General features: G+C 35.1%; 1 protein-coding gene across 1 annotated transcript in view; it reads left to right on the top strand.

Moving 5' to 3' along the window:
• The window catches only part of GMCL1 (germ cell-less 1, spermatogenesis associated), a 55,837-nt gene that overhangs the window by 14,768 nt on the left and 14,646 nt on the right, over positions 1 to 26,423 (top strand). Inside the window, exons 8-11 of the mRNA XM_036873664.1 lie at positions 7,901 to 7,991; positions 10,804 to 10,941; positions 21,300 to 21,369; positions 26,285 to 26,360. Of these exons, the coding sequence (XP_036729559.1) occupies positions 7,901 to 7,991; positions 10,804 to 10,941; positions 21,300 to 21,369; positions 26,285 to 26,360 (375 nt within the window). The remainder of the gene's footprint in view (positions 1 to 7,900; positions 7,992 to 10,803; positions 10,942 to 21,299; positions 21,370 to 26,284; positions 26,361 to 26,423) is intronic.

Here is a 26,423-nt window from a genome sequence, read left to right as displayed (position 1 = left end):
ATGTTTTTCAGAAATGTTTGCAAAATTGAGCTTTAGTTGAATTAATAACTTTATGATGAAGTTTTCACACGTTTTTCTAGAGAATGTTGAAATTCTTTTAAAGGTCTTTTGTACTTCAGGCATATATTTCACTTCATCCTTTTGAAAGGTTTCAACATTTTTAATATAATTTTGTTTTCATAACTCTCTGAAGAGAGAATTTGGCTATTACTCTTGATCTGTAGATGGTAAAACTTAGAATTCTTACAATTGTTAAGTGGCAGGCTTGAGGCAGAACCCAGGTCTGTGAATTCTAGTCCATTGCTTTTCCCACTGCATGATTTTGCCTTTAGCCTTTTGTCCCTAGCTAACATGGGACAAAAATATAGTTGAGTCTACACTCACAGTGTAGTTGAGTCTATACTAACGTGGTCGTGAAATCTGGGAATAGTCACCTTCTAGGTTATATCATTGGGATTGTTTGTCTTATGATAGAGATGAGACTCTATTACTATTTTTCCTCAGGGAAGTTTAGTAACTGTGTTAACCAGTCGTTAAAGGAGGGTAGACAGTCCATTTCTATCTCTGAGCCACTGGTAGTATTCATTCTTTCCCGTAATTATCGATGAATGCTTACTATGTGCCAGGCACTGCTCTAAGTATGTTACACATATTAATTCTTTTAATGTCCTGTGACATTGACATATTATCATGCTCATCTTACAAATGAAGAAATTAAGGCCCAGATTACATAGTGATGTAATTTCCCTAGCTATTAAATGACAGGGCTACAATTTAAAAAACAGTAATGCTCTTCATTACTCTGTATACTGTCTCAACACCAATAAGAAACATTAAGCCAATAAGAAACTCCTTTTTCCCATATTTAATTTCTTTCTTTTATAATCTCACGTAGTATGTAGTGAAACTGAAGTAATTTGTGAGTAGAATAAATTAGTATATTATATATATATGTAGTATATTATATATGTAATATAACAGTGTGTATATATTATATATATATATATATATAATATATATACACACACACACATAGAACATTTACCTTTTTAATACTATAACTACCATGTGTTTGAGACCATAAGTACTTTTCAGGGATTAGCTTATTCCTTATCATATACTCATCTAGTTTTTATCTTTGGACCATGATTAATGCCATGATGAATTTAAGACTTCTGAGCATACCATGTGATAGTTCTCCTTCTTTCAATTGCTTGTAAAATGGAAATTAAACTTTTTAGATATTATGTTTTAAAGAAGCAGTTTGGTTTTACGGCGCTCTGACCGCCACAGCAACAGTCAGCTCTACCCACCACCAGAGCTTCCCATCAAGCCTCTTAGATAGCCTCATCCACCAGAGGGCAGACAGCAGAAGTAAGAAAAACTACAGTCCTGCAGCCTGTGGACCAAAAACCACAGTTACAGAAAGATAGACAAGATGAAAAGGCAGAGGGCTATATACCAGATGAAGGAACAAGATAAAACCCCAGAAAAACAACTAAATGAAGTGGACATAGGCAACCTTCCAGAAAAAGAATTCAGAATAATGATAGTGAAGATGATCCAGGACCTCGGAATAAGAATGGAGGCAAAGATTGAGAAGGTGCAAGAAATGATTAACAAAGACCTAGAAGAATTAAAGAACAAACAAACAGAGATGACCAATACAATAACTGAAATGAAAACTACACTAGAAGGAATCAATAGCAGAATAACTGAGGCAGAAGAACAGATAAGTGACCTGGAAGACAGAACGGTGGAATTCACTGCTGCAGAACAGAATAAAGAAAAAAGAATGAAAAGAAATGAAGACAGCCTAAGAGACCTCTGGGACAACATTAAACGCAACAACATTCGCATTATAGGGGTCCCAGAAGGAGAAGAGAGAGAGAAAGGACCAGAGAAAATATTTGAAGAGATTATAGTTGAAAACTTCCCTAACATGGGAAAGGAATTAGCCACCCAAGTCCAGGAAGCGCAGAGAGTCCCATACAGGATAAACCCAAGGAGAAACACGCCGAGACACATAGTAATCAAAGTGGCAAAAATTAAAGACAAAGAAAAATTATTGAAAGCAGCAAGGGAAAAACGACAAATAACATACAAGGAAACTCCCATAAGGTTAACAGCTGATTTCTCAGCAGAAACTCTACAAGCCAGAAGGGAGTGGCATGATATACTTAAAGTGATGAAAGGGAAGAACCTACACCAAGATTACTCTACCCGGCAAGGATCTCATTTAGATTTGATGGAGAAATCAAAAGCTTTACAGACAAGCAAAAGCTAAGAGAATTCAGCACCACCAAACCAGCTCTACGACAAATGCTAAAGGAACTTCTCTAAGTGGGAAACACAAGAGAAGAAAAGGACCTACAAAAACAAACCCAAAACAATTAAGAAAATGGTCATAGGGACATACATATCGATAATTACCTTAAACGTGAATGGATTCAATGCTCCAACCAAAAGACACAGGCTTGCTGAATGGATACAAAAACAGGACCCATATATATGCTGTCTACAAGAGACCCACTTTAGACCTAGGGACACATACAGACTGAAAGTGAGGGGATGGAAAAAGATATTCCATGCAAATGGAAATCAAAAGAAAGCTGGAGTAGCTATACTCATATCAGATAAAATAGGCTTTAAAATAATGTTACAAGAGACAAGGAAGGACACTACATAATGATCAAGGGATCAATCCAAGAAGAAGATATAACAATTATAAATATATATGCACCCAACATAGGAGCACCTCAGTACATAAGGCAACTGCTAACAGCTATAAAAGAGGAACTTGACAGTAACACAATAATAGTGGGGGACTTTAACACCTCACTTACACCAATGGACAGATCACCCAAAATGAAAATAAGGAAACAGAAGCTTTAAATGACACAATAGAACAGATAGTTTTAATTGATATATATAGGACATTCCATCCAAAAACAGCAGATTACACGTTCTTCTCAAATGCGCATGGAACATTCTCCAGGATAGATCACATCTTGGGTCACAAATCAAGCCTCAGTAAATTTAAGAAAATTGAAATCATATCAAGCATCTTTTCTGACCACAACGCTATGAGATTAGAAATGAATTACAGGGAAAAAAACGTAGAAAAGACAAACACATGGAGGCTAAACAATACATTACTAAATAACCAAGAGATCACTGAAGAAATCAAAGAGGAAATAAAAAAATACCTATAGACAAATGACAATGAAAACACGACAACCGAAAACCTATGGGATGCAGCAAAAGCAGTTCTAAGAGGGAAGTTTATAGCTATACAAGCCTACCTAAAGAAACAAGAAAAATCTGAAGTAAACAATCTAACCTTACACCTAAAGAAACTAGAGAAAGAACAAACAAAACCCAAAGTTAGCAGAAGGAAAGAAATCATAAAGATCAGAGCAGAAATAAATGAAATAGAAACTAAGAAAACAATAGCAAAGATCAGTAAAACTAAAAGCTGGTTCTTTGAGAAGATAAACAAAATTGATAAGCCATTAGCCAGACTCATCAAGAAAAAGAGGCAGAGGACTCAAATCAATAAAATCAGAAATGAAAAAGGAGAAGTTACAACACACCGCAGAAATACAAAGCATCCTAAGAGACTACTACAAGCAACTTTATGCCAATAAAATGGACAACCTGGAAGAAATGGACAAATTCTTAGAAAGGTATAACCTTCCAAGACTGAACCAGGAAGAAACAGAAAATATGAACAGACCAATCACAAGTAATGAAATTGAAACTTTGATTTAAAATCTTCCAACAAACAAAAGTCCAGGACCAGATGGCTTCACAGGTGAATTTTATCAAACATTTAGAGAAGAGCTAACACCTATCCTTCTCAAACTCTTCCAAAAAATTGCAGAGGAAGGAACACTCCCAAACTCATTCTATGAGGCCACCATCACCCTGATACCAAAACCAGACAAAGACACTACAAAAAAAGAAAATTACAGACCAATATCACTGATGAATATAGATGCAAAAATCCTCAACAAAATACTAGCAAACAGAATCCAACCACACATTAAAAGGATCATACACCACGATCAAGTGGGATTTATCCCAGGGATGCAAGGATTCTTCAATATACGCAAATCAATCAGTGTGATACACCATACTAACAAATTGAAGAATAAAAACCATATGATCATCTCAATAGATGCAGAAAAAGCTTTTGACAAAATTCAACACCCATTTATGATAAAAACTCTCCAGAAAGTGGGCATAGAGGGAACCTACCTCAACATAATAAAGGCCATATATGACAAACCCACAGCAAACATCATTCTCAATGGTAAAAAACTGAAAGCATTTCCTCTAAGATCAGGAACGAGACAAGGATGTCCACTCTCACCACTATTATTCAACATGGTTCTGGAAGTCCTAGCCACGGCAATCAGAGAAGAAAAAGAAATAAAGGGAATACAAATTGGAGGAGAGGAGGTAAAGCTGTCACTGTTTGCGGATGACATGATACTATATATAGAGAATCCTAAAACTGCCACCAGAAAACTGCTAGAGCTAATTAATGAATATGGTAAAGTTGCAGGATACAAAATTAATGCACAGAAATCTCTTGCATTCCTATACACTAATGATGAAAAATCTGAAAGAGAAATTATGGAAACACTCCCATTTACCATTGCAACAAAACGAATAAAATCCTAGGTAGGTTTATTCCTAGGTGAGACAAAAGACCTGTATGCACAAAACTATAAGACACTGATGAAAGAAATTAAAGATGATACCAACAGATGGAGAGATATACCATGTTCTTGGATTGGAAGAATCAACATTGTGAAAATGACTATACTACCCAAAGCAATCTACAGATTCAATGCAATCCCTATCAAATTACCAATGGCATTTTTTACAGAGCTAGAACAAATCATCTTAAAATTTGTATGGAGACACAAAAGACCCCGAATAGCCAAAGCAGTCTTGAGGGAAAAAAACGGAGCTGGAGGAATCAGACTCCCTGACTTCAGACTATACTACAAAGCTACAGTAATCAAGACAATATGGTATTGGCACAAAAACAGAAACATAGATCAATGGAACAAGATAGAAAGCCCAGAGATAAACCCACGCACCTATGGTCAACTAGTCTATGACAAAGGAGGCAAAGATATACAATGGAGAAAAGACAGTCTCTTCAATAAGTGGTGCTGGGAAAACTGGACAGCTACATGTAAAAGAATGAAATTAGAATACTCCCTAACACCATACACAAAAATAAACTCAACATGGATTAGAGACCTAAATGTAAGACTGGACACTATAAAACTCTTAGAGGAAAACATAGGAAGAACACTCTTTGATATAAATCACAGCAAGATCTTTTTTGATCCACCTCCTAGAGTAATGGAAATAAAAACAAAAATAAACAAATGGGACCTAATGAAACTTCAAAGCTTTTGCACAGCAAAGGACACCATAAATGAGACGAAAAGACAACCCTCAGAATGGGAGAAAATATTTGCAAACGAATCAACGGACAAAGGATTAATCTCCAAAATATATAAACAGCTCATTCAGCTCAATATTAAAGAAACAAACACCCCAATCCAAAAATGGGCAAAAGACCTAAATAGACATTTCTCCAAAGAAGACATACAGATGGCCACGAAGCACATGAAAAGATGCTCAACATCACTAATTATTAGAGAAATGCAAATCAAAACTACAATGAGGTATCACCTCACACCAGTTAGAATGGGCATCATCAGAAAATCTACAAACAAGAAATGCTGGAGAGGGTGTGGAGAAAAGGGAACCCTCTTGCACTGTTGGTGGGAATGTAAATTGATACAGCCACTATGGAGAACAGTATGGAGGTTCCTTAAAAAACTAAAAATAGAATTACCATATGACCCAGCAATCCCACTACTGGGTATATACCCAGAGAAAACCATAATTCAAAAAGACACATGCACCCCAATGTTCATTGCAGCACTATTTACAATAGCCAGGTCATGGAAGCAACCTAAGTGCCCATCGATAGATGAATGGATAAAGAAGATGTGGTACATATATACAGTGGAATATTACTCAGCCATAAAAAGGAACGAAATTGAGTCATTTGTTGAGACGTGGATGGATCTAGAGACTGTCATACAGAGCGAAGTAAGTCAGAAAGAGAAAAACAAATATCATATATTAACGCATGTATGTGGAACCTAGAAAAATGGTACAGATGAGCCAGTTTGCAGGGCAGAAGTTGAGACACAGATGTAGAGAACGGACATATGGACACCAAGGGGGGAAAACTGCGGTGGGGTAGGGATGGTGGTGTACTGAATTGGGCGATTGGGATTGACATGTATACACTGATGTGTATAAAATTGATGCCTAATAAGAACCTGTGGTATAAAAAAACAAACAAAACAACTAATACTAAAGTTTCATTGGGTTATTTGTATGGAAATATGTTAATATAAATGTTTCAGACATTACATGAAATTTCTAAAAATCTTAAAAAAAAAAAAGAGGTGTAAACTATTAGGTATAAATTAACCTACAAGGATACATCATACAACATGGGGGATATAGCCAATATTTTATAATAACTGTAAATGGAGTATAACCTTTAAAAATTGTGAATTACTACATTGTACACCTGAAATTTATATAGTATTATAAACCAACTATACCTCAATAAAAATATTTAATTAAATTTTTAAAATATATTAAAAAATAAAAAAGTACTAGTTACACTAAAATTAATTAAATCAGAAAACAAAATTCCTAAAATTTAGAATATCTAAACATCTATATAGATATATAGCTATATCTAGATATGTACATAGAGAGATATGATAATTTTGGTGCTATATATTTTTTGGTAGAGAGGGATTATCAGTTGAGCATCAAAATTGAATACAATAAAGTGAAACTGGAAAATGAAAAAATAGTAAATAAAAATTACACATTTAAAAAAAGAGAGAGAGAGACAGAAGAAGGAAGAAAGGAAAAAAGGAAGAAGGAAGGAAGGAAGGGAGGGAGGGAATGAAAGAAAAGAAAGAAAGAAAGGAGGAAAGAGAAAGGAAAAATTTGTTCTACTCGAGCTTATCTCCTAGGAGCTATTATGCATATTAGATCACCAGGATAAGAATGTACCAAGCTCTTTCAAGGAAATTGATGGCCACCAGATACAATTTAAAATATATAATAAAGATCAATGGACCGATTTTATTAAGCATATATTATGTACAAAGCAGTGGGTACTGAGAAGAAAATAAAAGTGTGAAACACAGTTCCTGTCATTCTATATTTCATAAGCTTGCCTTAAATAATAGACAAGCACACCCTTAAAAAGTAACTGAAAACCAACCTATGCTGTATAGCATGTGACTAAAAAGAGATTCAAATGCCACAGGAAATATATGAGAAAGAGAGGACATAGAAGGGGCATAGAAGTGGTTTATGGAATTAAAGATGAAAGAGCAGGAAAACAAAACCAAGGTAAGAGGGTTACTTAAGCAATGCTGAGGTATTGGGAAAATATAAGGTTCCCTGGGGTCAACTGTAAACCATTTTGCTGGATATGAAGATTACAAGTATAATAAAAAAAGGGAGGGAGATGCAAGAGGGAAGAGATATGGGAACATATGTATATGTATAACTGATTCACTTTGTTTTAAAGCAGAAACTAACACACCATTGTAAAGCAATTATACGTCAATAAAGATGTTAAAAAAAAAAATTCCTCTAGGGACTCTGCAGTGGAATGCATATAAGAGGTGCTCAATAAATACCTGGTAAACAAAAAAATAAAACAATAAAATAAATAAATAAATAAATAGGCAGTTTGAAAATGTAAAATCATAAACTAAATGAAGTCTTGTAATTTTTTTAATTTATTTTTTTAACCTAGTGGATGTTCCTTCAACTTGTGCCTTCTTGGAATGGATCTTTAAAACAGCTTTTGACTGAAACAGATGTCTGGTTTTCTAAGAGGAGAACAGGTATGCCTGAAATTTTTATTGAGAACTTGTCTTTTTTGTTTTAAATTGAAATTTAATCAAAATCAGGCCCTGATAAACCTAGGGGATTTTAGAGCTGGAGAGGACCTTAGCAGTGATCTAATTCAACTCCTCATTTACACTGAGAAAATTGAGACTGGATAAAACAGATATAGAAAAAACAAAATTTTAATGGCCCTCAGATGCAAGTAAGTGGATAAAAATCATAATCCTTAGTTCATGATTTTCGTAGTTCACTGTCATTTTTGGTCCACGCATGGCCACCTTTTTCATTTTTTTAAATTATGTATTGAACCTCAGTGAACTAATCTTCAAGTACTAGAACATTAGTAACTTCAGTCTGCTCATGTGCTTCTTTCCTATTGTGTCCCTCTGACTTTGCTTTTAAAAAATGTTAAATGTTTAATGTTATGGCATTTTGCACGTCTTAACATGAATGCGTGACATAGTGATGTGCTGGTAAGCTGCCTCTCTGAAAAAATAATCACTTATTTGTAGCATTTTTTAAAATTTTCATGATACAAATTCTCCCAGCGTGACTAATTTCAGGCTACTAACGTGACACCACTGAATGTGGAGTTGGGAAGAAATGCATACCATCAGCTCCTGGGAGCCGGCACAAGCCAGATCCAGCACACCACTGGACAATATGTCATCCTGTTTTTTTGTTACTGAACTATTTCATATTGTGGTATTGATTTTCATTTCCTTGAAAACTAAAGAGATTGAACACCTGTTTGTGTGTTTATCGGCCATATGTTTCTTCTGTGAAATGTCTGTTCAGGTTTTTTTCCTATTTTAATATTGTATTTGTCTTTTCTTACTGATTTGTCGGCATTCTATATATTCTTGATTCTTTGTCATAAGTGTGTGTTGCATTTATCTTTCAGTTTGTAGTTTTTTTTTACTTTTCTGAACGTATCTTTTGATGAATAGAGGTTCTTATATTAAAATTTAGTGCTCTTTTTCTCTTGTTTAAATAAATTTTGAGAATTATTTTATGTAGTGAGATTTACTAGCTAATTAGTTTTCCTTCAAGCTCATGAACCAAAAATGTGTAAATGACTATATCAGTAAAATCTATAACTTGATTTGCTTGAAGAACAAAATGCTAAACTTCTATGTTAAATTATACTTTAGAGCTACATTATGGCATTTAAAGAGGGATTTGAGAAATTATAAAGGAAAAAAGTAGAGGAAAAAATTTAACTTAAAAAACAGAGATAAAAGCTGAAAAAGATAAGGACGGTGGAGAAGCTAAAAAGGCAAAGGGGGTCTTCCATGGTGGTCTAGTGGGTAAGACTCCATGCTCCCAGTGCAGGGGGGGCCTGGGTTAGATCCCTGGTCGGGGAACTAGATCCCGCATGCATGCCACAGTGAAGATCCCACATGCCGCAACTAAGACCCAGCAAAGCCAAAATAAATAAATAACTCTTTTGGGGGGGGTGGACAAAGGGACTCAATGGAAACAATAGATGTTAGGTAAATGTTGACATAAATTTATGCTCATTTGAGCTCCAGTTGGATTAACTGCAGCAGTCCATCAAGAGAGAAATTATTCTGTAGCCTAAGTGGCAAAAACTAGAATAAGAAGCTGTGGTCCCCTTCTGGTTTTCCCACTCCAGGCTCTCCATTCCAGCCTCAGTAGTGTAAAAGTATACATTTTAAGATAACTTTTCAGGGAAACATTTATTGCATAAGGCAAAATGTATGTCTGATGCTCTTGTTTTTCAGTGAGGACTTTATAAGTTGTTTTTCAGTGAGGACTTTATAGGTTTATTTCATACAGTTTTTAAATTATAAAAGTGATGAATACTCAGGAAATAAGACCAAAAAATCACTCGTGGTCCCCTCACCCACTGTATTTTAGTATATTTCTCTTAGGTTTTCTTAATTATTTGACTTTTCAGATATATATGGGTCAGGGCCATCAGAACAATAGAAATTTAGGAATTTTTCTGCACAATTATATGTAGGGATTGCTTCTTTTATTTACTATCCTTAATAGCAACAAGGCTGAGTCCACTGCCATGGGTATACCTTGTAATAGCGAACAGGCTAGGGATTATGTACAAGTCTCTGCTTGATAGCAGTAACTCCAGATCTTTCCTTCCCACTCATGAAAGCATATTAGAATGCAACTGAGAGTATTTTTAGAAATAACCTTAAATTCTCCCTAAAAGAAAAGATTGATAAACTTGAATTATTTTAACAATAATTACTACCCTTGTGTTGCAAATCCATGGCTACAATGTCTTTGTATCTTATTTTGTATTTTAATAGAGAATTAATGTATTAACTAGTGTTCATCACATGTAACTAAAGCATAAATTAGAAAGATCCCAAGAAATGTTCCATGTCCTGTGTATCTTGTCAAGACCCTTGAGTGAGGCATCTGGGCTCTAGAGTTCCACTGAAGTGGTGGGATTCTGGGAAGATACCTGAACCCTAACAACCATTCTCAAGCCTTCTTTTCCCACCTTGCTGCGCTGTAAGCTCCAAACTCCAGAAAGGTGTCAATTGAATTCCCAGCCCAAGGGTCTAATTAGGACCAAAGTTAATTTCCTGGGGCTTTTTTCTAAATCTCCCCAAGTTTTTTATCCACACACCCGAAGTTTATAAAATCCTTGAAAACTTTGAAACTAGCTTATTTGTATTCTAATAGACGTGTGTGTGTGTGTGTGTGTGTGTGTGTGTGTGTGTGTCCCTGCCCATAAAAACATGTAGGAATAAATAAATTGATTTGAAAAGAATGGGTATTTAATTTAAGCTGTCTTTTTGTTTTCTTTTACAGATTTTGAAGGTATGACCTTCCTTGAAACTGAGCAAGGAAAACCATTTGTGTCAGTATTCAGACATTTAAGGTTACAGTATATTATCAGTGATTTGGCCTCTGCGAGAATTATCGAACAAGATTCTCTAGTACCTTCAGGTAAGAACATGATGAAATTATGATTTTAAGTAATATCTTTCTGATTATAATAGTAATATCATAGAAAAAAATAATGAGGAAAATAGAAATTATCCTTAATTCCAGTAAGGTATACATTTTTATACCAAAGCAGAATCATACCATATAGATAATTTTCTGTGTTCACATTATATATTGTGAGTATTTTCCTATATCATTAAATACTCTTCAGAACATTTAAATGGCTATATAGTATTCTATAATGTGTGTGTTCTTTAATCTGCTTAACCAGTACACTATTTTGGACTAGACTTTCAAAAGACTTTTGAAAAAAAAATAAATTAATTAAATAAAATAAAAAAGACTTTTGAAGTACTATTTAGAGGTCAACTGCTTTTTCTATTAATACTCCTTAAATTTGCTATTTTCTGTTTTTTTTTCTTATCCTACTTAAGACTTTGTGTCAAAGCAAATGTAATATCTTTGCCAATTAAAATTTTAAAATTTTGAAACAATTACTGATTTAATTTTTTAAGTTAAGTATCTAGTGCTTGTGTAGGATTAAGTTTAGTACTATATTTGCATTTAAGAAACAATAGAATTTGTTTGACGATTGACTTGTAAATTTGTATAGATTTGTCTGAAAGTTGTAATTTTTTTGACACCTCAGTTTTTAATATAGCTGTGTGTTTATAGATTTAAATTGTTACTGAAATCTGTAATTTATTTACAAAAGTATTGAATGGAAAACAAACCCAGAGTTAACATTTCTGGTAGTTTTAAAATAATGCAGTTTTTATAAAATCACTCTAGGCAGGTTTATAGACAGTGGTTTTTTGGTTAATTTTGTATAAATCATTTGTATTACGTTTGTGTGGCTCGTGGGTCTGGGGGTTTTTTGTTGTTTGTTTGTTTGTTTGTTTTTTAAGTCACAGTTTCTCTTGAAGGTTATGTTCCCTTATAGTATAGCAGTTCTGTAATAGTTTTAGTATGTGTTATACACCAGACCCTAGCAATGGTGTAATATTAGATGCCAAGGCCTATTACATACTCCCCACTCTAATCATACTTGCTTTTAAGGCTCTCTAGAAATGAATTTTGAAAGAGGTTAAAAAATAAAGTCTGTTCTAAAGTAGTTTAATTTAGGTGTTTTCTGTGACGCAAGTGGATAAGCTTTATATTTTTGGAATGCAAATGGGTACAAGTATTTCTAGTCTGAAATATATTTTATTTAGTATAAAATTAAAAAGAATTTATATCCTAAATTTCTGACCAGATTTCAGCCATTTTTTTTCCTGACCTAAAATTACAGTAGAGGGCATTTTTTTTTCCTTTTAGAATATAAATGGACAAATAGTTTTTCCTATATATCCAAATTAAAGTTATCATTTCAAAAGCAGAGTATAAATTAAAATTATATCCCATGCTGTTTGTGAGAGGGCAGAAAGTGGCCACATAGCTCACATTTTTAAGGTACATTGGTAAATGCTCTCAATAGGAATGTATCCTAGATTTGAAATAAATGAAAATAATTTCAATCACTTAGCTAAAATTGACTGATCATTTTTCAGAAATAGTGCCGAACACGTGTTAACATTATGCAAAGTTATGCATTCAGTAATCTGGGGAATTTTAATGCATACATTTTGATCATCTTTAGGTCAGGATTAAATTCAAATAGAAATTAAAATAGAAAAAATTAAATTTAAATTAAAATTTTAATAGAAATATGTTTAATTCCAAATTAAATCAGGATTTTATATAGAAGCATTGTATTTTAGGATTTAACTCTGTCAAGCACAGTTGATTCCATTATATCATGGAATTAGATTTACATTAGGTCAGATCATTATGTGTGTTTCATTCCATGCTTTCATTGTCATACTTCCCTTCCCTTTGATACCTCTGACCTCTCTTGTTGCCATTCCTCCCTGACCTTTCTCTTATGTCCTCTCATGTCTTCCATCTCTTCTCTCCATTTATTTCGCTCTCCCAGAAGAGACTATTTTCCCTCTGTAGAGGACTTTCTGTCTCTTAAGACACCCTGCTAATAAAGGGTTAGGAGGCCAGATAGTAATGGGCCCAGCCCCCTCAGTGCCCTTTCCAAATCATTGTTGCATATGATCCAACTCACCCTCTATTCTTTCTCTTCTGATCCCTAGTCATTCTTCCACATTCATTAAGACTTGGGCACTTAATTTCTGTCTGCCTCTCTACCTCTGTTCAGTAACATAATGTGTCCATATTATCATTCCATTAAGTACCCTAGCCTCCTAGTAATTTGACCTCAACTCCTGTAACATTTATCTTTGCTGATCATTAAGCACTTGCCACCTATGAACCTTGTTGTAACCCAGAATTTCTCAGCATGAGAAATCCAGTAGTTTGCAAGCTATAACCTTCTAGCATGTTCATAGTCTCATTCCTTTTACACTGTTGTTTGCTTTCCAATCCGTTTTTTTAAATAAATAAATTTATTTGTTTATTTATTTATTTATTTTTGGCTGAGTTGGGTCTTTGTTGCTGCGTGTGGGCTTTCTCTAGTAAGCGGGGGCTACTCTTCATTGTGGTACATGGGCTTCTCATACACTCCCATTTACCATTGCAACAAAAAGAATAAAATATCTAGGAATAAACCTACCTAAGGAGACAAAAGACCTGTATGCAGAAAATTATAAGACACTGATGAAAGAAATTAGAGATGATACAAATAGATGGAGAAATATACCGTGTTCTTGGATTGGAAGAATCAACATTGTGAAAATGACTCTACTACCCAAAGCAATCTACAGATTCAGTGCAATCCCTATCAAACTACCACTGGCATTTTTCACAGAACTAGAACAAAAAATTTCACAATTTGTATGGAAACACAAAAGACCCCGAATAGCCAAAGCAAGCTTGAGAACGAAAAATGGAGCTGGAGGAATCAGGCTCCCTGACTTCAGACTATACTACAAAGCTACAGTAATCAAGACAGTTTGGTACTGGCACAAAAACAGAAACATAGATCAATGGAACAGGATAGAAAGCCCAGAGATAAACCCACGCACATATGGTCACCTTATCTTTGATAAAGGAGGCAAGCATATAAAGTGGAGAAAAGACAGCCTCTTCGATAAGCGGTGCTGGGAAAACTGGACAGGTACATGTAAAAGTATGAAATTAGAACACTCCCTAACACCATACACAAAAATAAACTCAAAATGGATTAAAGACCTAAATGTAGGGCCAGACACTATCAAACTCTTAGAGGAAAACATAGGCAGAACACTGTATGACATAAATCACAGCAAGATCCTTTTTGACCCAGCTCCTGGAGAAATGGAAATAAAAACAAAAATAAACAAATGGGACCTAATGAAACTTAAAAGCTTTTGCACAGCAAAGGAAACCATAAACAAGACCAAAAGACAACCCTCAGAATGGGAGAAAATATTTGCAAATGAAGCAACTGACAAAGGATTAATCTCCAAGATTTACAAGCAGCTCATGCAGCTCAATAACAAAAAAACAAACAACCCAATCCAAAAATGGGCAGAAGACCTAAACAGACATTTCTCCAAAGAAGATATACAGATTGCCAACAAACACATGAAAGAATGCTCAACATCATTAATCATTAGAGAAATGCAAATCCAAACTACAATGAGATATCATCTCACACCAGTCAGAATGGCCATCATCAAAAAATCTAGAAACAGTAAATGCTGGAGAGGGTGTGGAGAAAAGAGAACACTCTTGCACTGTTGGAGGGAATGTAAATTGATACTGCCACAATGGAGAACAGTATGGAGGTTCCTTAAAAAACTAAAAATAGAATTACCATATGACCCAGCAATCCCACTACTGGGCATATACCCTGAGAAAACCATAATTCAAAAAGAGTCATGTACCAAAATGTTCATTGCAGCTCTATTTACAATAGCCAGGACATGGAAGCAACCTAAGTGTCCATCATCGGATGAATGGATAAAGAAGATGTGGCACATATATACAATGGAATATTACTCAGCCATAAAAAGAAACGAAATTGAGTTATTTGTAGTGAGGTGGATGGACCTAGAGTCTGTCAGACAGAGTGAAGTAAGTCAGAAAGAAAAAAACAAATACAGTATGCTAACACATATATATGGAATCTAAGGGAAAAAAAAAATGTCATGAAGAACCTAGTGGCAAGACGGGAATAAAGACACAGACCTACTAGAGAATGGACTTCAGGATATGGGGAGGGGGAAGGGTAAGATGTGACAGAGAGAGAGTGGCATGGACATATATACATTACCAAACGTAAAATAGATAGCTAGTGGGAAGCAACCGCATAGCACAGGGAGATCAGCTCTGTGCTTTGTGACCACCTAGAGGTGTGGGATAGGGAGGGCGGGAGGGAGGGAAATGCAAGAGGGAAGAGATATGGGAACATATGTATATGTATAACTGATTCACTTTGTTATAAAGCAGAAACTAACACACCATTGTAAAGCAATTATACTCCAATAAAGATGTTTAAAAAATAAATAAATAAATAAATTTATTTATTTTTGGCTGAGTTGGGTCTTTGTTGCTGCACGTGGGCTTTCTCTAGTTGCGGTAAGCAGGGGCTACTCTTCATTGCAGTACAGGGGCTTGTCATTGTGGTGGCTTCTCTTGTAGAGCACAGGCTCTAGGCGTGCGGTCTTCAGTAGTTGTGTCGTGCAGGCTCTAGAGTGCAGGCTCAGTAGTTGTGGCGCACAGGCTTAGTTGCTCCGCTGCATGTGGGATCTTCCCCGACCAGGGCTCAAAGCCGTGTCCCCTGCATTGGCAGGCGGATTCTTAACCACTGCACTACCAGGGAAGCCCTCCAGTCCGTTTTAAGCCCTCCATTTTCTGCCAGTCTTCCAAACCTCCTGCCTTTTCTTCCTTTCAGGCCTGGATTTCATGTTAGATTATCTGGACCACTCTCTTTCACAGTTGCTTTCAACTCTTTGTCCTTTTACTTTACAAAATTCTAAAACTAAATTAAACCTTCTTTGTTTCTATACCCTCTACTCTGTGCTGAGTACTGCTCCAGAGCATTCTATAACTTTTGTATTGGTGCCACTGCAAACTCATATTTCAATGCTAAGCCTGGACCTTGGGACTCCTTATATACTACTTTTACTTGGTCATTCCTCTTTTTCATTTGCTTCAGGAATTATATATCAAACCTCTGCCACTCTGTTCAAGCTTCCTCTCCAATAACCTCGCTGTCAGTATGGGAACTCTCCTTCTATTTTTTTATATAAATTCTCCTTTAAATTTTTATATAAATTTTATATACATTTATAAGGGCTTCCCTGGTGGCGCAGTGGTTGAGAGTCTGCCTGCCAGTGCAGGGGACACGGGTTCAAGCCCTGGTCTGGGAAGATCCCACATGCTGCGGAGCGACTGGGCCCGTGAGCCACAATTACTGAACCTGCACGACTGGAACCCGTGCTCCACAACAAGAGAGGCCGCGATAGTGAGAGGCCTGCGCACCACGATGAAGAGTGGCCCCCGCTTGCCACAACTAGAGAAAGCCCTTGTACAGAAACGAAGACCCAACACAGCCATAAATAAATAAATAAATATTAAAAAAAAATTCCCTTCTTAAAAAAAAATATAATTTATAAATTTTTCCAAGGTAATCAGGCAAAAATTTGTTTAGATTCCTGGGCTTCTTCACCTGTCCTTCCTGTCCTGTCCCAGAGGTTGAGGTGCTCCCTCCCTGTTCAAGCCAACCTTCTACTGTGTTCATAATCCTATCACTTCCTGTTTATTATGGAATTTTGCACTGTCATTTAATAATCTGTATCTTCAACCCCCTCCTGTTCTCCCTCAGCTTATAAGTGTGGTCAAATCTCTTATTAAAAAACAAAACAAATCCCTCCCTCCCCCTGCGCCTCGGCCCCCGGTCTTGACCCTGAGTCCCCTTCATGGTAACTGCTCCTGTCCCTTATAATCACCTTCTTCAGATTTGCTGTCTCCATCTCCTTACCTTTCAGTCATTCCTCAACCCACTTCAGTCTGTCTTTGGCCCCACTATTTCACTGAAACTTTCTAGCAAAAGTTAGGTTTGTCCTGTTTGTAAAATCTAGTGGCCTCATGTTAGTCTTATTTTAACTTCTCTAGCATTTTATATCATGGTTTGTTAGTTTTTTTCTTGAAATTCTTACAGTACTACCTTAGTTTAGAAATACTGTACTCTCCTGATTCTTTTCCTGTCTCTCTGACCATTCCTTCTCTTTTTCTTTTGTAAGCTTCTCTTACTCTGCCCACCTCTTAACTTCCTGAGGGTGCCCTTAGCGCATCATTGATCTTTTCATTCTATATAGTGTCCCGGAGTGATTTCCTTCATTCATATGACTTACTGAAAGATTCTAGTTCTGACCTCTCCCCTGGGTTTCATACTTGAATATCCAGCTGTTACTAGCCATCTGTAAATTGCTTCAGTTCATCTATTCAAAACAGTACTTATGGGCCTCCCTGGTGGCGTAGTGGTTAAGAAGCCGCCTGCCAATGCAGGGGACACGGGATCGAGCCCTGGTCGGGGAAGACCCTGCATGCCGCGGAGCAACTAAGCCCGTGCGCCACAGCTACTGAGCCTGCGCTGTACAACCCCCGAGCCACAACTGCTGAGTCCCGTGTGCCACAACTACTGAAGCCTGTGCACCTAGAGCCCGTGCTCCGCAGCAAGAGAAGCCACCGCAATGAGAAGCCTGCGCACCGCAACAAAGAGTAGCCCCCGCTCGCCGCAACTAGAGAAAGCACGCACGCAGCAATGAAGACCCAACACAGCCAAAAATAAATAATAAATAAATACATAAATTCTTTAAAAAAAAAACAAAGCAGTACTTATATCTTTCCCCTCCAGCTCTAGTCCCTGCGTTCTTTTTTCTTCCCATGTTCGCTTATCAGTCATCAACATTAATAACCCACCCAGCCTCACAAAAATGGCAGAATCCTGCAAGTCATCCTGTCCTCCTCAAACTCTTTTCCTCCACATCCATTCACCATGTCCTATAGATTTTTTCCCTAGATAATTCTCAAACTCACCTCATTTTTTTGCCTGCTACCACTTCCTTGTTAAGACATCATCATCTCTTTCTAGATTACTGTAGTACAGAATATATCTGTGTCCTGGTTGGACTGTATGGTTTTCATCTTTTCCTCTCAGGTACATAGTACAGTGCTTGACAGGTAGTAGGCACTCAGTTTGTGTGAACTAAAATCATTTTCTGAAACATACTAACTTACATCTGGCCTATTACTGTATTTACTCTATCAGATAAGTTTAGGTTGTAGCTCCTAACCTAAGAACCTTAAAGGGGAGGAGGAAAAGTAAACAAATATGTGTAGATTCTTCACAGTGTCCCAGGTAATATGCCAGATTATACATTTAACACCTATTATGTAACATAATCTTTGAAATTATCAAGGCAGTTGTTCCCATTTTATAGTTGAAGTGAAGTATTACTATCCTGTCATACAGCTAGTGAGAAGCAGAGCTCAAATGCAACCCCAAGTCTTTACTGTTCTAAAGCCCTTATTTTTTTTGGCTACATCTTACTTAAAAGAAATCCACTATGTTTAATCTCTTCAAGTTTGCATATCCAATTGCAGAAACTTAAGCAGTAACTTTGAATCACCATTCTTTTGAATATGTTTAATTTTTTGGCTTTTGATAACAAAGTAATGAAATAGATTTATTCCCTTACTTTGTATTGTGGGCAAGAAAATGGGTATTCTTGTAACTTTTTATATCAGGAATTACTGTTGTGGGAATAATGGGGAAACTTAATGCTTAATAGTTTTGTAAATTCAATAGAGATGATAATTGTTAAAGCAGTATGAATTTTATGAAAATAAGTTGCTTAAAATGAAAAGGTATATAAATTCATGTAATTAGTTTTATTGAGAAATACTGTACTCAGTAGAGTAAATTTGTCATCTTTTGGAACTAGATTTTTAGGTTATTATACATGAAGATCTTTGAGACGAGCTTCTCCATAATTTTATACTAACATACCTAGATGCTCTGTACAAAATATTCTTTTATCCAGATAGGAATTTTTTATTATGTAGACTGTCCTTCACCTTCACGATCTAATTCTGACTTAACGTGTTTCATATAACATTCAACCTGTAGGCTGTTTTTTGCTATATGCTTTACTGGTTGTGAGTAGATTTTTGTATGTGTATATACCTGAATATACACTGTTTCTTTCATTTAAACAGTAACACTAGGCAAATTCGGGGCATATCTTATCTTCCTGTTTGTGTTTTAAAGTTTTGTAAATCTAAGACATTTAGATTTTCAAATAGTATACTTTTGGAGACCCCCTTCCCCATATCCTTTGTATAAGACAAGAGACATGATCTAAATAAATTCATTCTGACTTATCTCATTTATTCTATTAGAAAAGTACTGTGTTTACATTCAAAACTGCTGTCGATTAGATCTGCAGCTGCTGATTTATAGCACTGTCAAATGCTACTTTGATGTGCCCGTTCTGAGTTTTTGTTTTGTATTTTGGTCTGATAAAGTTTAAAAGTGCTTAAATTTGTTTTTACTGAGTGGAAGTTTCTTGAAGGCACTTTTTCAGAATCTTTTCACTGAACACTAACTCTGCCAAAAAGGATTCTGGCAAACTCTGCCTAGTGTATCTGTGTTTTGGGAGATATGTCTGCATATAATCATATTAAAAACTGTATAAGGCAAATTGTTTCACTTATTTTTATCCCATGTTTTTCAATCTCATTTTATCAGAGACTTCCCCCTGTGTATCAACTGTCAACATTGCATTTGAACTAGTGGTTCTAGTGACTTATTTTGGGGCTGCTGCTACTGGATGAACTACCAGTGACCAAAAAGATTTCTAGTTTGACTTTTTACTCTTTTAGATTAAGGCAAGAAAGGAGGGACAAAAATGTGTACCCACGTTTTTAACTTGTTAAAAATGCTTTCAGGGAATTCCCTGGTAGTCCAGTGGTTAGGATTCGGTGCTTTCACTGCCGAGGCCTAGGTTCAATCTCTGGTCAGGAAACTAAGAATCTGCAAGCCAGGTGGCGCAGCCAAAAAAAAAATGCTTTTAGTTTTAAAGGAGTTTATTCAAAGTTGTTGAAACTAAATTTTAAAACATCTTCATGGGATATAGCTTATATGATATTTGAGAATATGAATGTGTAACCCTTTCATTCCATTTTTATAAATGAATCATGAAAAGCCATATTCTATCTCTAGATCAGTGAGTTTCAAACTACAGGCATAACCAGTAGTGAGTTGAGAGATCATTTTAATGGGAAGGGATCAGCTTTTTTTTAAAATAAAATACAGTAAAACAGAATTTTAAAATCCAGATACCTTGCAAATAAGATGGACAATATGTGTGTAAGTATACTGAGTCACATAAACTTTGCTGCTAGTCTTTACCTACTGAAAATGAATTGTTTGTGGCCTAGATATTCAGCAGTTATTCCTTATAATAGCAACAATATTATTTTAGGGAAAGAAGCACTCATAAGTGTATTTATAGAGAATTTTAAGGAAGGACACCAATAAATCAGTGCAAGTCATCTGGATACCTTTTATTAGGTAGAGAATTATGAAGTGAAAACCTGGATTTTAATTGCACTAAGGTTTTTCCCCTGCCTTTCGGTAGAGGTAGAGAAATCATTTAACTTAAAATTAGAAAAACTACCCTTTTAGTTGGGAATAAATAAGAGCAGAAAAATAAATATGGTGCTAAGCCAGTTCTGCTTATATTTTTAATAAATCCATGTTTTATGTAAAATAATTAAAATTTCAGCTTCCACAGTCTCATTTTGTAGAAAAATTATATGCTTATTATTAAAGGGAAGAATATAATTATTCCATTTACAATAATTTAAATTATAATAGTTATCTAAATCGTGTCAAAATTATTTCTTGAGTTGCATAATTCATCTAATTTAGAGATGGTATATTTCTGATTAATTGTTTTTAGATAATTTAATATAGGAACAATCCATTCAGTTTTCTATTAAAGTTTTTGTAAAAACTGAAAATATTACTTTCAGTATGTTTCTCACAAATGAAAAATAGTATGAGCTATGAAAAGGAAATTATTAAATACAAGAATATACTTTTAACTAAAGTTTTAAATGTATGTGATCTAAGTAGAGTCTGTCCTAAAGCAAAGGAAGATAACATTTACCACTTTAAAAATCATTAAGCCATATTGTTATAGCATATTTATAAAATATAAATTACCAGCTTTACTTATTGCTGTTTTAAACTTGAATTTTAAAATGGTAAATATTTTATCAACTTCTTAAAATTTTTAAATCCTTTATGTTTTTCCATATTTCTTATTATTCTTATATGTATTTTTACATTTTAGAATGGCTATCTTCTGTGTATAAACAGCAGTGGCTTGCTATGCTCCGGGCAGAACAAGACAGTGAGGTGGGGTAAGTATGGTACAGCATTGTTCATTAAAAAAAAACAAAAAAACTTTTTTTTTTTTACTGAAATATAGTTAATTTACAATACTGTGTTAGTTTCAGGTGTACAGCTAAGAGATTCAGTTGTATATATATATATTTTTTTCAGATTATTTTCAATTATAGGTTACTATAAGATACTGAATATAGTTCCCTTTGCTATACAGTAAATCCTTGTTGCTTATCTGTTTTATGTATAGTAGTTTGTATCTGTTAATCTCATACTCCTAATTTATCCCGCCACCCCTCCCTTTCCCCTTTGGTAACCATAAGTTTGTTTTCTTTGTCTGTGAGTTTTTCTGTTTTTTATATAGATTCATTTGTATTATTTTTTTAGATTCCACATATAAGTGATATCTTATAATTGTCTTTCTCTGTTTGACTTACTTCACTTAGTATGATATTCTCTAGGTCCATCCATGTTGCTGCAAATGGTAATATTTCATTCTTTTTTATGACTGAGTAATACATATTCCATTGTATATAAATATACCACATCTTCCTAAGCCAATCATCCATTGATGGGCCCTTGGGCTGCTTCGATGTCTTGGCTCTTGTACATAGTGCTGCTATGAACATTGGGGTGCATGTATCTTTTTGAATTAGAGTTTTCATCTTTTCGGGATATATGCCAAGGAGTGGAATTGCTGGGTATGGTAGCTCTAATTTTAGTTTTTTAAGGAATCTCCACACTGTTTTCCATAGGGGCCGCACCAATTTACATTCCCACCAACAGTGTAGGAGGGTTCCCTTTTCCCCACACCCTCTCCAGATTTATTATTTGTAGACTTTTTGATGATACCCATTTTGACTGGTATGAGGTGATATCTCATTGTAGTTTTGATTTGCATTTCTCTAATAATTATTGATGTTGAGCAACTTTCCATGTGCCTGTTGGCCATCTGTATGTCATCTTTGGAGAAATGTCTCTTTAGGTCTTCTGCCCATTTTTTGATTGGGTGGTTTGTTTTTTTGAGTTGTATGAGATGTTTGTATATTTTGGATATTAACCCCTTGTAGGTCACATGATTTACAAATATTTTCTCCCATTCCCTAGGTTGTCTTTTCATTTTGTTTATGGTTTCCTTTGCTGTGCAAAAGCTTTTAAGTTTGATTAGGTCAGGTCCCATTTGTTCATTTTTGCTTATATTTCTTTTGCCTTGGGAGACTAATCTAAGAAAATATTGCTACAGTTTATATCTGAGAATGTTTTGCCTATGTTCTTTTCTAGGAGTTTTATGGTGTCATGTCTTATACTTAGGTATTTAAAGTATTTTGAAGTTTTTTTGTATATAGTGTGAGGGAGTGTTCATTATTGATTTACATGTAGCTGTCCAGCTTTCCCACCACCACTTGTTGAAGAGACTGTCTTTTCTCCATTGTATTAATATATTATTGCCTCCATTGTTGTTGATTAATTGACCACAGGTGTATGGATTTCGCTATGAATTTTTAAATGTATTCATTATGTTGAAAAACCAGTAACTATTAAAATCAAGAGCTGTTAGAGAAAAGATCATGTAATCAACTTTTATTCTTATATTTCTATAACTATCAATATTATAAATATTTATCTTTTTGGTCAGTTAGTATAACAGAATGTTTGCATTGTCACTTGCTATATTAATAAAACTGAATAATTCATATACTTTGTTTCACTTAGTGTTATGATATTCTTTTAAGCTTTGTTTCACTTAGTGTTATGATATTCTTTTAAGCTATTGAAATATTACCTGGAATAATGCTTTCATAAAGCATGATCTTCATGTATATGTATAGGTAAAGCCAATTTTCCTATTTGTGGCAGTATTGTCAGATTCTCACTAATGTAATAGGGGTTTTTTTGTTTTGTTTTTTTAAGTTCTTTTTTAAAAATATTTATTTATTTATTTATTTATTTGACTGCACCGGATCTTAGTTGCAGCACGTGGGATCTTTAGGTGCAGCACACGGGATCTTTTAGTTGCAGCACGTGGGATCTTTTAGTTGTGGCATGCGGGCTCTAGTTTCCTGACCAGGGATCGAACCCAGTCCCCCTGCATTGGGAGCGTGGAGTCTTAGACACTGGACCACCAGGGAAGTCCCCTGAAATAGGTTTTTTGAAGACTTGAGTGTAAGGTGAAGTAACCCATCTGGTTACACAGGTGCCTTCATCAAAAGCATATGACCCCTCTAGAAAATATTTATGTACTGTCTTCATTTTAAGAGAAAGCATATTATCTGTTCTTTCAATGTGTAGTGCTTTGCAGTTCAGAGAAGTACTTCCACATTTATTGTTTGATCTTTATACTAGCTCCTTGGTATAGGCAGTGTGAAGAGACAGTCCACCTGTGAGTATATAAAAAGGTTTTACATTTAAATTTTTTTCTGCCCGATCTCTTTTAATTTATTTTTATACACTAAAGAACTTACTAAAATAATAGCCTAGTTGTGTTTATAGCTAAACAGTGAGTGTGTGAAAGCGTTCTATAAACTTAAAATAATGATTGCAAGATTATTATCCAGGGTTCTTAGTTTCTACTTTACTTGTAACTTATATCCCATCTTTTCCCAAATATATTCATAGCATACTTATCTTGCACAAATACAGTAAGATTGTTGAAATAGAAATAAGAGACCTCTCCAAAAAATGAGAGTTAATTATTTACTGGAATTCAGATTTGAAGCATTTTGTAATGTATGAAATGTTTTATAAACCATCCTACCTACTTCTTTTGTATATTCAGTTTTTAAATGTTGGATGTTCTCTATTTTTCAAGATTTTTCTTATCTGTATCCTTTTTGAGTTTAATAGAGTCTCACCTAAGAGACTGAGTTAGAATAAGTGGCTTTCTTGCCTTCACAAGTATATGACTGTATTGCCCCTAATGAAGCACTCTCTTCCACACGTACTGAGCATCTGCTCGCTACTGTAGGGCTGCTAAAGTGAGAAACACAGTGTACTCCCTCGACTCTAGGTTATAATCTAGGAAAGTCTCCCTCCAGGGTTATTCTCTTCCAGACGCTTTTCCACATTGCCAACAGGATTAGCCTCCTAAGTAGAAATATAATTTCACTTCCCTGCTGAAATAAGACCAGGGACATTTGATGATAGTTAGGGATTATTGCTTTATGTGTGATACATATTTACAGATTAAAGGATATGATGTCTGGAGGGTCAGTCTCAATAATCAGTTGGGAGGGATGTGGGGAGAAGTGGGTTGGGAGTAAAACTAAAACAGGATTATTGAACCTAGATGGTGAGAAAATATGGCTCATTGTACTATTTACTTTTTTTTTTTTTAAGCAAAGCTTTTATTTATTTATTATTTTTAAAATTTATTTATTTATTATTTTTAAAATTTATTTATTTATTTATTTTTGGCTGCATTGGGTCTTCATTGCCGTGCATGGGCTTTCTCTAGTTGCGGCGAGCGGGGGCTGCTCTTCCTTGCGGTGCACAGGCTTCTCACTGCGGTAGCTTCTCTTGTTGCGGAGCACAGGCTTTAGGTGCGTGGGCTTCAGTAGTTGTGGCGTGTAGGCTCAGTGGTTGTGGCTCACGGGCTCTAGAGCGCAGGCTCAGTAGTTATGGCTCATGGGATTAGTTGCTCCACAGCATGTGGGATCTTCCCGGACCAGAGCTCGAACCTGTGTCCCCTGCATTGGCAGGTGGATTCTTAAACACTGTGCCACCAAGGAAGTCCCTATTTACTTTTATATGTTTGAAAGTTTTCGTAAGAAAAAATTTTAAAGTAACAGAACAAATACATGGGAACTCGCTCTTATTTACAGGAAAATTTGAAACTCCTGTGAACGTAGCCTGTGGGGCCCTTCAACAGTCTGTCCCAAATGCCTTTCGCTTTATCTCCTCTCATGCTCATTTTAGGCTCCAGCTGCACTAAGTTCTTCATATATTTAGTACCCTTTCATGCTCCGGTCCTTTTTTGCTAGTCCTTCTACCTGGAATGCCCTTCCTCTGCATAGAGTTCACCCCTGACGTCTACCCCAACAAACTCCCTCTCAGGCACAAATAATACTTCCTCTGTGATGATCCCCACTCTTAATCCCAGGCAATAAATCTGTGCCTTCTTCATTCTCTTAACATCAGTTCTCTCCACCTTATTATATTATTACTTATGTCTAGTTCCCTACTAGACTGAGCTCTTGGATGTCAAGGATATGTTTTATTAGTTTTATTTACATTTCATTATTTTTTATGTATTGTATTTGTTTCAATATATTTATTAGATAATGATGATGATGATGGCCCCAGTATCTAGGTACTTAATAAATGCTGTATATGAATGAATGTATTTTATCATTTGGAATTCTAAGCTAATAATAATGTCATTTTATTATTACATCTTGAAATAACAGTCTTTCTCTTAGTTGATTAAGGTTTTTAAAGTAAGAGGGCCAAATAAAGATTAATTGATAAAATTCTACAGCTGTTTTCTATTAAATACTGAGTTTGTATAGTTGTACTACTTTAAAAAATGGCTTGTGTGCGAAACAATAATATCAAATGGTAGGTGATACCAAGTCACGTCTTAAATAATAGATTTTAATTTAATTTTACTTAGTAGTTAGACTTTTAAGTGTTTTATTTTCTCAGTAAGCAGAATTTCTCATAGATTTTTTTCCCCTCTTCTCTGGTTTCACTGTGCCCTAGTAAAAGTATTCTAGAAGTCAAGGCAATAAATGAAACACTAAAGATTTAAAAAATTTTTTATTTAGCAAAGGTAATGGGCTAGATTTAATCATTGCATTTTGATTTTTATCTGTACTACAAAATTTTATTTTTAAATCTAGTAGAAAGTTTTTCTCTTGTTTTAACTCAGTTATTTTTCAAATATTAGTTGCTTATTTTCCATGAGATTTCATGTTTTATATATATTTCTAGGCCTCAAGAAATCAATAAAGAAGAACTAGAGGGAAATAGCATGAGGTGTGGTAGAAAGCTTGCCAACGATGGTGAAGTAAGTATGGGTTGTGACTCTTAATAGTCTTATACAAATTGTTGTACTATTAGTGCAAACTAT

This window comes from Balaenoptera musculus, chromosome 13 (genome assembly GCF_009873245.2).
Source record: "Balaenoptera musculus isolate JJ_BM4_2016_0621 chromosome 13, mBalMus1.pri.v3, whole genome shotgun sequence".
NCBI lineage: Eukaryota > Metazoa > Chordata > Mammalia > Artiodactyla > Balaenopteridae > Balaenoptera > Balaenoptera musculus.
The sequence above is the reverse complement of the archived record's forward strand: the minus strand, read 5'-3'. Positions and strand labels throughout refer to the sequence as shown.